The 13,765-nt window shown below is 40.9% G+C and overlaps 4 protein-coding genes across 4 annotated transcripts in view; all 4 read left to right on the top strand.

Moving 5' to 3' along the window:
- The first annotated feature begins 432 nt into the window (after positions 1-432).
- On the top strand, positions 433-3,575 carry LOC107376492 (protocadherin alpha-3). Its single transcript, XM_015945606.3, has one exon. The coding sequence runs from the start codon at positions 433-435 to the stop codon at positions 2,794-2,796; it is 2,364 nt and encodes a 787-aa protein (XP_015801092.3). The 3' UTR covers positions 2,797-3,575.
- A 42-nt stretch (positions 3,576-3,617) lies between these two features.
- LOC129162856 (protocadherin alpha-3) lies at positions 3,618-7,449 on the top strand. The gene has a single exon (XM_054739080.2). It carries the CDS (start codon positions 4,146-4,148, stop codon positions 6,540-6,542), a length of 2,397 nt encoding a protein of 798 aa, XP_054595055.2. The 5' UTR covers positions 3,618-4,145; the 3' UTR covers positions 6,543-7,449.
- LOC129160145 (protocadherin alpha-8) lies at positions 7,446-10,141 on the top strand. Its single transcript, XM_070553492.1, has one exon. The coding sequence runs from the start codon at positions 7,446-7,448 to the stop codon at positions 9,996-9,998; it is 2,553 nt and encodes an 850-aa protein (XP_070409593.1). The 3' UTR covers positions 9,999-10,141.
- A 621-nt stretch (positions 10,142-10,762) lies between these two features.
- The window catches only part of LOC107395889 (protocadherin 2 alpha c), a 171,913-nt gene continuing 168,910 nt past the window's right edge, over positions 10,763-13,765 (top strand). Inside the window, exon 1 of the mRNA XM_070551817.1 lies at positions 10,763-13,553. Coding sequence (XP_070407918.1) covers positions 11,199-13,553 — 2,355 coding nt within the window. The 5' untranslated portion in view covers positions 10,763-11,198. The remainder of the gene's footprint in view (positions 13,554-13,765) is intronic.

Here is a 13,765-nt window from a genome sequence, read left to right as displayed (position 1 = left end):
TTGTTAAAATCCAGAGCATTCATTCAGTTTAATTATTCCAATTTTTTCGAGTTTGTCGAACAGTTTACTTTTTCTTTAATAAGTGCGCATTCACAATAGCGCAGCGTGTTTGTCTGAGCTGTAGCTTCATAAATTTATCTCGATAATAAAATGGTAATTTTTAGTAGCTACACGTCTTCGTTTCTCACAAGGTGGCGGTATGTTACCAGAATAACGCTGGGCAGTGTTTCTGTGGGTATCATTAATGCCGTTCACTCCCTTCAGTCAGAATATTAAACTGTCGGGGTTTTGGACTGAACGGTTGCTGTTCGTTCACTTTTGTGAACCTCATTTGTGGATCTAGGACAGATTATTTCCTGCTGTAGTGGAACCATATCTCTGGACTTCTGGAGAACAATAGATGCGCTGGGATTTTTATTTACGCCTCACAAAATGAAACAAAGACCAGCGGATTCATGGCGACCAAGATCAGCGGTGCTCTCCGTTTTGTTCTGGCTTTATGTCGGAGCAGCGTCGGCTCAGTTGAAGTACACGATCTCCGAGGAGCTCAAAGAGGGAAGTTTGGTTGGACATTTAGCAAAGGATTTAGGAATAGATGTGAATGTGATGAAGCAGCGGGGCTTTCGGATCATGCCCAGCTCAACCGAATCTCTTTTCAAGGTAAACGAGAACGACGGAATCCTTTATACTAACCAGCAGATAGACAGAGAGGAGGTGTGTAAGGATAACAATGCTTGCTTGATTAGTCTCAAAGCGGTGCTTGAAATCCCGCTAGAAATACATTATGTAACGGTGGAGATCACAGATATTAACGATCACTCTCCCGCATTTCCCGAAAAAACAAAGAAAATAGAAATATCCGAGTCTGCGCCGCCGGGGACACAGTATCAGCTGCAGAATGCATTTGATCCGGATGGTGGCACAAACTCCATTCAGCAGTACACGATCAGTCAAAATGATCATTTTAGATTAGAAACTAAAGACCGCGGCAGAGATGGTAAAAGCCCAGTTTTACAGCTGCAAAGGCAGCTCGACAGAGAGGCCAAAAGTCGACATACACTGGTGCTGAAGGCCATAGATGGCGGGAATCTGCCTAAAACAGGCACAGTTGAAATTCATATTGATGTTCTGGATGTTAATGACAACATGCCAGTGTTCACAAAAGACACATATTCAGCTGTGCTGCAAGAAAATTCTCCAATTGGAACCACGATAATTCAAGTTAATGCTACAGATTTGGATGCTGGGTCCAATGGAGAGGTAGTTTATTCATTTGGTAGTGATGTCAGATATACAATTCTTGAGATGTTTGATGTCAATTCTGAAACTGGGGAAATAAGCGTGAAAGGTCATGTTGATTTTGAGAAACAAGACAGTTATATAATTGACATAGAAGCCTCTGACAAAGGAATCATTCCATTCAGAACATTAAAGAATGTATTAATTCAAATTAGAGACACAAATGACAACCCACCGGAGATAGAAGTGGCCTCCCTTTCAGGGACAGTTTCAGAAGACTCAAGGCCTGGAACAACAGTAGCACTGATAAGCATCACAGATTTAGACTCCGGCCTCAATGGTAAAATAATAAGCTATGTTGCTGAGGACAGTCCTTTTTCTTTGAGTCCATCAGTGCAGGATAACATGTTTGCACTGGTCACCAAGTCTCAGCTGGACAGAGAAAAACAATCAAAATATGATCTCACCATCATAGCAAAGGATGCGGGCGATCCAGCGCTAACTTCTGAAAAGACAATTAATGTGTACGTATCGGACTCAAATGATAACAGTCCTGAATTTACGGAGTCCCCCTATAATTTCTATATGACAGAAAATAACCAACCAGGAGCTTCTGTGTTTTCTGTGCGAGCATATGACCGTGATGATGGAGACAATGCACTGATTTCATATCACATTCACAGAAATGCAGGTAGTGAACAGAAAGTGACATCATTTCTAAACATAAACTCAGAAACTGGAGACATTGTGGCGCTGAAAAGTTTCGACTTTGAAACATTGAAAACGTTCCAGTTCCAAGTTGTGGCCTCAGACTCTGGAAGTCCGTCCCTGAGCAGCAACGTGACAGTGAACGTGTTCATTCTGGATCAGAACGACAACGCTCCAGTCATCCTGTATCCAGTCAGCTCCAACAGTTCTGCTGAAGGTGTGGAGGAGGTTCCCCGCAACGTGAACGCAGGACACTTGGTGACTAAAGTCAGAGCCTATGATGCTGATATAGGATATAATGGCTGGCTGCTGTTCTCACTGCAGGAAGTGACTGACCACAGTCTGTTTGGTTTGGACCGCTACACAGGACAGATCAGAACACTTCGCTCATTCACAGAGACAGACGAGGCTGAGCATAAACTGCTCATCCTGGTCAAAGACAATGGCAACGTTTCACTGTCAGCAACAGCTACTGTCATTGTCAAAGTGGTGGAGCCCAAAGAGGCTTTTGCAGCTTCTGATGTGAAGAGTTCAGCCAAAGATGATGAGGAGACTGATGTGACTTTTTACCTGATGATCACTTTGGGCTCAGTGTCGGTTCTGTTCCTCATCAGCATCATCGTGCTGATTGCAATGCAGTGCTCCAAGTCCACAGAATATACTTCTAAATATCTCCAAGAGGCTAATTATGATGGGACACTGTGTCACAGCATCCAGTACAGATCTGGAGACAAACGCTACATGTTAGTAGAACCCAGGATGAGTGTAGGATCTACTATAGTACCTGGAAGTCACGCAAACACTCTGGTGCTGCCTGACAGGAGGAACACTTCTGATGAGGTAAGATAAACAGTTGTACCTGTAGTGGCTGGTGGTTTACCATTAATCTGACTGTTTCTGTAATTCTATTGTTTGTTGATGAAGCTTTTCAGCATTCAGATTTTGTCCTGTGGGCTTTGACACCATGTGTTGTGCTTACAAAGTCACATGACCCTTTCTATTTTAAAAAAGGGATTTAAAAATAAAGAAGATAAACAGCATGTTGTCTTATGTTCAGAACAGCTATATTATAAATTACAGAAACAAAATGGATGTTCTTTCCCAGTTTTTTCTTTTCTATTGCCAGTTATTTTGTGGTGCAGTGTGAGCTGATGTGGATGTAGAAATTTGGTGAATGTATAAACTTGTTCAGGGTGGCAATGCTTGAGCCCCTTTGATGAAGAGTTCACCTGCATTTCTATTGAGTCAACAAAATAATCACAAAACAGTTTGAACTATTTTCTTTTGTCATTTTCCTAAAACACGTTTCAGTCAATAATAAGAAAAACAAATGTTCTTCCAAAAAAATCTGAAATGAACTAATTCTGAAGACAAATTGAGGAAATAATGTAATTGAGTGTAAACGACTGTTTTAGCCTCACTATTAGATAGCCTCAGGCATATTTCACTGGTGTAGGGGACAGTTGGATCAGCTGCAGGTGGCAATTACCCCCCTACACATTCACCATAATTATTGCCAATTGCTTAAATCATTATGCAGCTGTTTACTTTCTGTCAAGCACGTTTTCTTTCAAGCCTGAATTTCTGTTTATTTATTAATGGAGTTATTTAATGTTTTCAATTTATGTGCCTGCGTTATTTTCTGCTTCAGTTTCACGTAGTTCGTGTTTGAAAAAAAAAACGCAAGGTTGGAATTTGTTGCTGTCCATGGTGCTTATCGCTTTTGCAGGTGTGTTTAGTCAAATTTAACTTTAATTTCTCTGTTGGTTCTGCTTATACGTTACGTTTTCTGACGTTGTTTGGGTAAATAAATGGTACTGCGTTTAGATTTGTTTTTATATTTGATTGCAGATCGAATATGCTATCTAAATACAATCACATATTTATTTAGTACGAAAAAAAAGTGTTGTATATATTTTTTATTTGCATCAAATTTCAAATATAGCTTAAGAGTATGGTTCCAGGACACTTGGTGTCAGTATAATAACAAATGTTGACTCTGGGGGTGTTTGTAATATTCGCAGACCCATCCTCTCCTCTCCAGTCATAAAGAGGAGACGCCTCGATGTGATCTCGGGCGCATTTCACATTTTTACTCATAAAAGGAACCTTTTGGTAAATGATTGGATGGCTAAAATGTCGGATTTTTTTGGAATTAACCTGGATTGATATTTTATAGGGTGTTTAATATTACAACTATGAAGATTAGTTTTTGTCGTCACGCCATGGAACAAAGACGACAGGCTGAAAGAAGAGGTCGGATTGAAGGAATGCTCTTTTCTTTATTATTATTTTGGTGTTGCAGTTATGCTTCTGGACAGTTTCGTTATTCAATCTCTGAGGAGGTTCAAGAAGGAACAGCGGTTGGAAACATCGCTAAGGATTTAGGTCTTGATAAGAATGCGCTGAAGGAGAGGGGGGTCCGCATTGTCTACGGCTCGAATGAGCCTCCGTTCAGCGTCAGTCCAGATGATGGTGTTTTATATGTGAACCGAAGAATTGACCGAGAGGAAATGTGCGACCGCAGCAAGGTTTGTGCTGTTGATTTGAAAACGGTGTTACAAAACCCGCTGGAGATCCATCACGTCACCGTAGAGATTTTGGATGTTAACGATCACGCACCGAGCTTCCCGGAGAAGAAAATTAATCTAGAGGTTTTTGAATCAGCTTTGCCTGGATCGAGGTTTCAGTTACAAGCAGCGCGCGATGCTGACAGTGGTTTATTATCAGTCCATCAATATAAGTTAAGTTCAAATGATTTTTTTCGTTTAGAGGTGAAAGATCGGGGAGAGGACCGTAAAACACCCAGTTTGGTTCTTGAAAAGCCCCTTGACAGAGAATCAGTAAAAACCCACTCGCTGCTTCTGACGGCAGTAGATGGAGGGAAACCTCCGAGATCTGGAAACATGACAATAATTGTTAATGTTTCAGATGTTAATGATAACCCACCGGTTTTTAGTGAGGAGTCTTATGTTGCTCATTTAAGTGAAAACTCTGCTGTTGGTACTACTGTCATCCAAGTTAATGCCACCGATTTAGATGAAGGCTCAAATGGACAGGTTGTGTATTCATTTGGGAATGACGTAGATGTACGGGCACATACACGTTTTGATTTAAATCCCACCACTGGAGTCATTGTTGTGGCAGGACCAATCGATTATGAGGAGAGCAGCAGATATGAAATTGATGTTCAGGCGTCTGACAAAGGTGCAGCCACACTGAAAACTGACAAAACAATAATAATTAATATTATTGATTTAAATGATAATGCACCAGAAATGGAAGTGACCTCTTTTTCAAAAGACCTTCCAGAAGATTCAAAGCCAGGAACAACAGTGGCATTGATTAGTGTAAAAGACTCTGACTCTGGTCTGAATGGAAAAGTGACATGTTACATAAACCAGGACCTCCCCTTTCTGCTCACGCCATCTTTACAACACAACGTCTATTCTTTAGTAACTAAAAATATTTTAAACAGAGAGCAGCAATCCCAGTATAATGTGCTGATTACTGCTAAAGATGGAGGAGAGCCATGTTTATCATCAGAGAAGATTATTCCCATTGTTGTGTCTGATGTTAACGACAACAGCCCAGAGTTTACACAGAGCCCATATACTTTCTATATAACTGAGAATAACACCCCTGGAGAGAGGCTTTTCTCAGTGACAGCCCAGGATCAGGATGAAGGCAGCAATGCTCTTATTTCTTATTTTCTCATGAGGAACAGAGAAGGAGCAAATATGCTCACTTCTTTCTTAAATGTGAATTCAGAAACTGGAGACATTGCGGCTCTGAGAAGTTTTGACTTTGAAACTGTGAAAACGTTCCAGTTCCAAGTTGTGGCCTCAGACTCTGGAAGTCCGTCCCTGAGCAGCAACGTGACAGTGATTGTGTTCATTCTGGATCAGAACGACAACGCTCCAGTCATCCTGTATCCAGTCAGCTCCAACGGTTCTGCTGAAGGTGTGGAGGAGGTTCCCCGCAACGTGAACGCAGGACACTTGGTGACTAAAGTCAGAGCCTATGATGCTGACATAGGATATAATGGCTGGCTGCTGTTCTCACTGCAGGAAGTGACTGACCACAGTCTGTTTGGTTTGGACCGCTACACAGGACAGATCAGAACACTTCGCTCATTCACAGAGACAGACGAGGCTGAGCATAAACTGCTCATCCTGGTCAAAGACAATGGCAACGTTTCACTGTCAGCAACAGCTACTGTCATTGTCAAAGTGGTGGAGCCCAAAGAGGCTTTTGCAGCTTCTGATGTGAAGAGTTCAGCCAAAGATGATGAGGAGACTGATGTGACTTTTTACCTGATGATCACTTTGGGCTCAGTGTCGGTTCTGTTCCTCATCAGCATCATCGTGCTGATTGCAATGCAGTGCTCCAAGTCCACAGAATATACTTCTAAATATCTCCAAGAGGCTAATTATGATGGGACACTGTGTCACAGCATCCAGTACAGATCTGGAGACAAACGCTACATGTTAGTAGGACCCAGGATGAGTGTAGGATCTACTATAGTACCTGGAAGTCACGCAAACACTCTGGTGCTGCCTGACAGGAGGAACACTTCTGAGGAGGTAAGATGACTACCTCTTTTAATATTTGAAGCATCATCCTGAAAAGTTTTTCACTGCCTATTTTGGTCACACATTTTGAATGTACACACTCAAAGATGCCGTGTCATTTCAATTCTAGGAGAGTTGCAAACGTAGTTTGTAGACATTATTACATTTTAGTGTTGATTTAATTAGTTTCAGTTTAAATTAATGCTCATTTTCTTTAAAATAAATAGGTTGGTAAATTAAATTAACTTTCTGCAAATCAGAAATAAACACCTACATGTCTGAATTGAACACTAACTTTTATTTTGCTGTTTGAATCTTTTTACTTTTGAAAAACTTGTAAATACTTTACGTTAGTTAAAATACATTGTGATGGCATTATAATCCCTCCAGTCTTTCACATACAATTCTGCCTTTTCAATTACCTATGCTCTTTTAGCTGACGTGAATAGTATCTTAAAACGACTGTTATCAGCTTTTTGCTTGCCGGTAATATTTTTCTGGTGGAATAAAAGTAAGTAATCTGACATTACCACATTCTGTATCAACATGTAGTGTTGCTTCAGACTAAATTCTTCATCATCTCATCATAGGTTATTGATGTCAGTTACTTAATATTATTTACTTCCAGTATTACTGAAAATAGCTGCATTTATGCTATAGTTTTCATAGAATCAGTGAGACACGACTCAAACGCTTGGTGTCAGTGACGTTCAGTGTTTCCGTGCACCTTGCAGCACTTTCTCTCCCATGCTGGACTAGATTTTTTTTCCTTAAATAAAACAGCAAGTCGTGTGTTTGATCGGGACTGACTGCAAGGCATCTGATTAGGCTTTTACACATAAGTATCTCACACATTGTTCGGGACCACGGATTGGATATTAGACCATCACTTTTCCACGGACTGTTCTTTGTTGTGGTTCTGTCATGGAACAAAGAGGAGGCAGATCAAGGAGGGAGCAGCATCTATTGTTTGTGTTTTCATTTGCTTTACATCTATCATGGAGCGGGGCTTTTGCGCAGCTCAAATATTCCATTTCCGAGGAGGTAAAAGAAGGAACCTTTGTTGGGAACGTAGCTAAAGATTTAGGTCTGGATAAAGGTGCTCTGAAGGACAGAGGATATCGCATTGTTGCAAGCTCAACCGAACCACTATTTGAGGTAAATCCAAACGACGGCGTGCTGTATCTGAAAAAGAGAATTGATCGAGAGGAGGTGTGCGAGCGGAGCGGCTCGTGCGTAATAAACCTGAAAACCGTGCTAGAAAACCCGCTAGAAATTCACTACGTGGCAGTTGAAATCCTTGATATAAACGACCACTCGCCTGTTTTTCCAGAGAAAGAAAAGCGGCTTGAAATTTATGAGTCGGCTCTACCGGGAGCGAGATTCCAGCTGCAGGCCGCGCGTGACCCAGATGTAGGCCAGTTCTCCATTCAGCAATATAGACTCAGCCAAAACGACCATTTCAGAGTGGAAGTCAAGGATCGCGGTGAGGATCGGAAAGTGCCGTTTTTAGTTATGCAGAAGCAGCTAGACAAAGAAACAGCTGGGCAGCACAAGCTGCGTTTGACCGCACTGGATGGTGGCAAACCGGCGAGGACCGGAGAGATAGAAATTATTGTGGACGTGCTTGATGTTAATGACAATTTCCCGGTTTTCACTAAAGACATTTACTCAGCAAATGTTAATGAAAACGTCCCCGTTGGTACTGTAGTGATACAGGTGAATGCAACAGATTTGGACCAGGGTAAAAATGGAGAAATAATATATTCATTTGGTAATGAAGTGGATGTGAAACTGCTGGAGCTTTTTAGTATTGATGAAAGCACAGGTGAAATTAAAGTAACAGGTCAAATAGACTTCGAAGAAAGTAAAAGCTATGAAATAGACATTAAAGCTTCAGACAAAGGAACAGCTCCTCTCACAAGCTACAAGAGTGTTTTAATAAATATAATTGATATGAACGATAATTCTCCTGAGATAGAGGTGACGTCATTTTCTAGCTCAATAAAAGAAGACTCACAAATAGGAACAACAGTGGCATTAATTAGTGTCAGTGATTTAGACTCTGGAATGAACGGTAAAGTGATGTGTATGATTAAAGAAGACGCACCTTTTAGTCTTTCTCCGTCATTACAAGAAAACATGTATGCTGTTGTAACGAAGTCACAGCTGGACAGAGAAGTCCAATCTCGATATGACATTTCTATTACTGCAAGAGACGGTGGCGAGCCCTCATTTCTAACGGAAAAAAGCATTAAAGTTTTGATATCAGACGTAAATGATCACTCCCCAGAGTTTTTAACAAACCCTCACATGTTTTATGTTACCGAGAATAACAGTCCTGGGGCCTCACTGTTTTCAGTGAAGGCTCATGATCATGATGATGGGGATAATGCTCTCATTTCATATATTATTTCAAGAGATGTGAATGAAAAGAACAAAATGATGTCGTTTCTAAACATTAATTCAGAAACTGGAGACATTGTGGCTCTGAGAAGTTTTGACTTTGAAACTGTGAAAACGTTCCAGTTCCAAGTTGTGGCCTCAGACTCTGGAAGTCCGTCCCTGAGCAGCAACGTGACAGTGAACGTGTTCATTCTGGATCAGAACGACAACGCTCCAGTCATCCTGTATCCAGTCAGCTCCAACGGTTCTGCTGAAGGTGTGGAGGAGGTTCCCCGCAACGTGAACGCAGGACACTTGGTGACTAAAGTCAGAGCCTATGATGCTGATATAGGATATAATGGCTGGCTGCTGTTCTCACTGCAGGAAGTGACTGACCACAGTCTGTTTGGTTTGGACCGCTACACAGGACAGATCAGAACACTTCGCTCATTCACAGAGACAGACGAGGCTGAGCATAAACTGCTCATCCTGGTCAAAGACAATGGCAACGTTTCACTGTCAGCAACAGCTACTGTCATTGTCAAAGTGGTGGAGCCCAAAGAGGCTTTTGCAGCTTCTGATGTGAAGAGTTCAGCCAAAGATGATGAGGAGACTGATGTGACTTTTTACCTGATGATCACTTTGGGCTCAGTGTCGGTTCTGTTCCTCATCAGCATCATCGTGCTGATTGCAATGCAGTGCTCCAAGTCCACAGAATATACTTCTAAATATCTCCAAGAGGCTAATTATGATGGGACCCTGTGTCACAGCATCCAGTACAGATCTGGAGACAAACGCTACATGTTAGTAGGACCCAGGATGAGTGTAGGATCTACTATAGTACCTGGAAGTCACGCAAACACTCTGGTGCTGCCTGACAGGAGGAACACTTCTGATGAGGTAAGAGAGAATATGGCTTTCTTTTTTTCATTTCATTATATTAGCAAAATATTTGTTTTCCCCAAGCATACTCTTTGTTTCTGCTTTGGTCAGTGGAAACATCTGATGCACCTGCTTACATTTGATGCATTTTTTGGACAATATTTTTTTACCTATTTAAGGTTTTCTATTTTCTCACTTTTTAAAAGTTAGACACAAATATTTTAAATTGGATTTGAACATTGAATAGGAAATCCCCCAAAACAAACAACGATGCTGACGTTTGATTTTCAGAACAGCCAATAAATTATATCATAATACTAATACTAATGCTAACACTAATACTGATACTGATACTACTACTACTACTACTACTACTACTACTACTAATAATAATAATAATAATACTAATAATATACTATAATAATAATAACTTTTATTATTATTATTATTATTATTATTATTATTATTATTCGTGTTGGCACGTTTTAAACAACTTCTCTCTCTCTCTCTCTCTCTCTCTCTCTCTCTCTCTCTCTCTCTCTCTCTCTCTCTCTCTCTCTCTCTCTCTCTCTCTCTCTCTCTCTCTCTCTCTCTCTCTCTCTCTCTCTCTCTCTCTCTCTCTCTCTCTCTCTCTCTCTCTCTCTCTCTCTCTCTCTGTCTCTCCTTTGTAAAGGCGAAGTAAAACTTTCGTATTTGCTTTGTCTTGTCATGTGTTACATACATCTTGCTCTGTTCTTCACCTGCGGATAACTCATGCCAGAGCTTGTGAAAAAGAGGCTAGTAAAGTAATAATTACTATTCAAGTTTCCAGTTTCTGTTGAACAAAGATCTTGTTCCCTTGGAAATAAATAAATAAATAAATAAATGTTACGCATGTCATAATTTGCAATTATACTTGTGTATGTACCGTATTGCTGATTGGTATATATTTTCCCAGTAGCTTGCTCTTTATCATTTCTATTTATTTTATTGTATCTCCAAAGTCAAAATACAATCGTTACTATTACTGTTTTTTAATCTAACGTGAAGCATAGCTTGACATTTTTCCAGAACAATTTGAGACATATTTATGCTCCATCTCAACGTTCAGCTAAAACTCAATATTTTGTTAGAACATCTTTTCTTGTTTTGCAGCAGGGTATTTGGTCGCGGGGTGTCAGTGCCATGCTAAAAGTCAGCATCACGTGAGCATATATTAGTCGCTGTGGTTCCACCTCTTCCTTTCATCAGGATTTCAGTGCTGGCGCAGCCTGGTTTTTTTCTTCATGCTCTTTGTGAACACGGATCTGCTACAAAACCTCCTTACAGAAACATAAACAGATATCCCTCCGTGTTTGTGGTGATCAGGAAACGTTTTTAAGGTGTGGATGTTGCAGTTTTTATGGATTGTTGCAGATTTTAGAACTAGAGATGGAACAAAGCGGATTCGAGCAGCGGATGATGTTGGAACGCGCAATCGGATTCCTGCTCGTTTTGCTTCTGTGGAGCGGCGCTGACGCGCAATTAAGATATTCGATCTCCGAGGAGGTCAGCGAAGGAACTGTGGTGGGAAACATAGCAAGGGATTTGGGACTAGACAAAAATATTTTGAAAGACAGGAAATACCGGATTGTATCCAGTGATGTGGATCCGCTCTTCAATTTAAATCCAAATGACGGAACCCTGAACGTGATCCGGAACATTGACAGGGAGGAGGTTTGTGAGCAGAGTCGCTGTGTGATAAATATAAAAACTGTGTTGGAGAACCCGTTAGAGGTTCATTATGTCGAAGTGGAAGTATTGGACGTAAATGACCATTCACCTGCTTTCTCGGAGGAAAACGACATGCTGGAGATTTCAGAGTCCGTGTTGCCCGGAGCGCGATTTCAGCTTAAAGCTGCAGGCGATCCAGACAGCGGGCATTTCTCTGTTCAGCAATATAAACTTAGCCCAAACGATCACTTCCGTTTGGAAGTTAAAGATAAAGGGGAGGACGGAAAAATACCAATACTTGTTGTTCAAAAATCTTTAGACAGAGAAACAACAAAAAGTCATTCTTTGATCCTATCAGCCGTGGATGGAGGTAAACCGCCCAAATCTGGAAATATGAACATCATAATTAAAGTTGTAGACATTAACGATAACGCACCCGTTTTCTCTGATGATAATTATGAGGTAACACTTTATGAAAATGCTTCTGCAGGAACACTAGTCATTCAGTTGAATGCAAGTGATTTAGATGAAGGTCCAAATGGAGATGTGGTTTACTCATTTAGCCAAAATGTACATAAAAATACATTAAAGTTATTCAACATAAATTCAGCAACAGGTGAAATAACTGTTAAAGGTCAGATAAACTATGAGAAAAGGGAAAGATACGAAATTGAAATTCAAGCATCTGATAAAGGTCTTGCTCCACTTACAGCAGAAAAAAGTGTGATTATTAAAATAGTTGATGTAAATGACAACACACCTGAAATCGAAGTGACCTCATTTTCAAGCTCCATTCCTGAAGATTGTAGACCAGGAACTACTGTTGCTCTAATTAGCGTGAATGATCTTGACTCTGGTCTTAATGGAAAAGTGATCTGTAATATTAAAGAAGATGTTCCTTTTAGTTTATCCCCTGCATTGAAGGACAAGTCGTTTTCACTTGTCACCAAATCTCCTTTAGACAGAGAGAAACAGTCTCATTATGATTTGACAATAACTGCAAAAGATGCAGGTCAGCCACCATTATCATCTGAAAAGACAATACGTGTTGTTGTGTCTGATGTGAATGACAACAGTCCAGAGTTTACACTGAGTCCATATACTTTCTATATCACTGAGGGCAACAACCCAGGGGCCTCAGTGTTTTCTGTGAAAGCCTCTGATGGTGATGAAGGAGATAATGCAGTCATCTCTTATCATATTGTCAGAGACAGAGACGAACACAGTAAATTAACTTCATTTCTAAACATAAACTCAGAAACCGGCGACATTGTGGCTCTGAGAAGTTTTGACTTTGAAACTGTGAAAACGTTCCAGTTCCAAGTTGTGGCCTCAGACTCTGGAAGTCCGTCCCTGAGCAGCAACGTGACAGTGAACGTGTTCATTCTGGATCAGAACGACAACGCTCCAGTCATCCTGTATCCAGTCAGCTCGAACGGTTCTGCTGAAGGTGTGGAGGAGGTTCCCCGCAACGTGAACGCAGGACACTTGGTGACTAAAGTCAGAGCCTATGATGCTGATATAGGATATAATGGCTGGCTGCTGTTCTCACTGCAGGAAGTGACTGACCACAGTCTGTTTGGTTTGGACCGCTACACAGGACAGATCAGAACACTTCGCTCATTCACAGAGACAGACGAGGCTGAGCATAAACTGCTCATCCTGGTCAAAGACAATGGCAACGTTTCACTGTCAGCAACAGCTACTGTCATTGTCAAAGTGGTGGAGCCCAAAGAGGCTTTTGCAGCTTCTGATGTGAAGAGTTCAGCCAAAGATGATGAGGAGACTGATGTGACTTTTTACCTGATGATCACTTTGGGCTCAGTGTCGGTTCTGTTCCTCATCAGCATCATCGTGCTGATTGCAATGCAGTGCTCCAAGTCCACAGAATATACTTCTAAATATCTCCAAGAGGCTAATTATGATGGGACACTGTGTCACAGCATCCAGTACAGATCTGGAGACAAACGCTACATGTTAGTAGGACCCAGGATGAGTGTAGGATCTACTATAGTACCTGGAAGTCACGCAAACACTCTGGTGCTGCCTGACAGGAGGAACACTTCTGAGGAGGTAAGGCATTTACTTGATTTAAAAAATGCATCATTATGTCAGAATTACATTTATTTAGAAACCTGCTTTCTTTCTTTTGTTTTCTAAATTCCAAAATGTTTTCCAATCTTTATTGTGTTCCCTTGAGCATGCGTGATCTGTTGAGCCTTTGGAACACAGCGATTCTTGAATTTAGAGCTGAGATTTGAATTTTGCAGCCTGTCATGTTATTG

This window comes from Nothobranchius furzeri, chromosome 1 (genome assembly GCF_043380555.1).
Source record: "Nothobranchius furzeri strain GRZ-AD chromosome 1, NfurGRZ-RIMD1, whole genome shotgun sequence".
Classification (NCBI taxonomy): Eukaryota; Metazoa; Chordata; class Actinopteri; order Cyprinodontiformes; family Nothobranchiidae; genus Nothobranchius; species Nothobranchius furzeri.
Note: the sequence above shows the minus strand (reverse complement) of the source record. Positions and strands in the feature narration are given on the sequence as shown.

Coding starts and splice junctions, on each gene's coding strand:
- LOC107376492 (XM_015945606.3), top strand. CDS start 433: ATGAAACAAAGACCAGCGGATTCATGGCGACCAAGATCAGCGGTGCTC.
- LOC129162856 (XM_054739080.2), top strand. CDS start 4,146: ATGAAGATTAGTTTTTGTCGTCACGCCATGGAACAAAGACGACAGGCT.
- LOC129160145 (XM_070553492.1), top strand. CDS start 7,446: ATGGAACAAAGAGGAGGCAGATCAAGGAGGGAGCAGCATCTATTGTTT.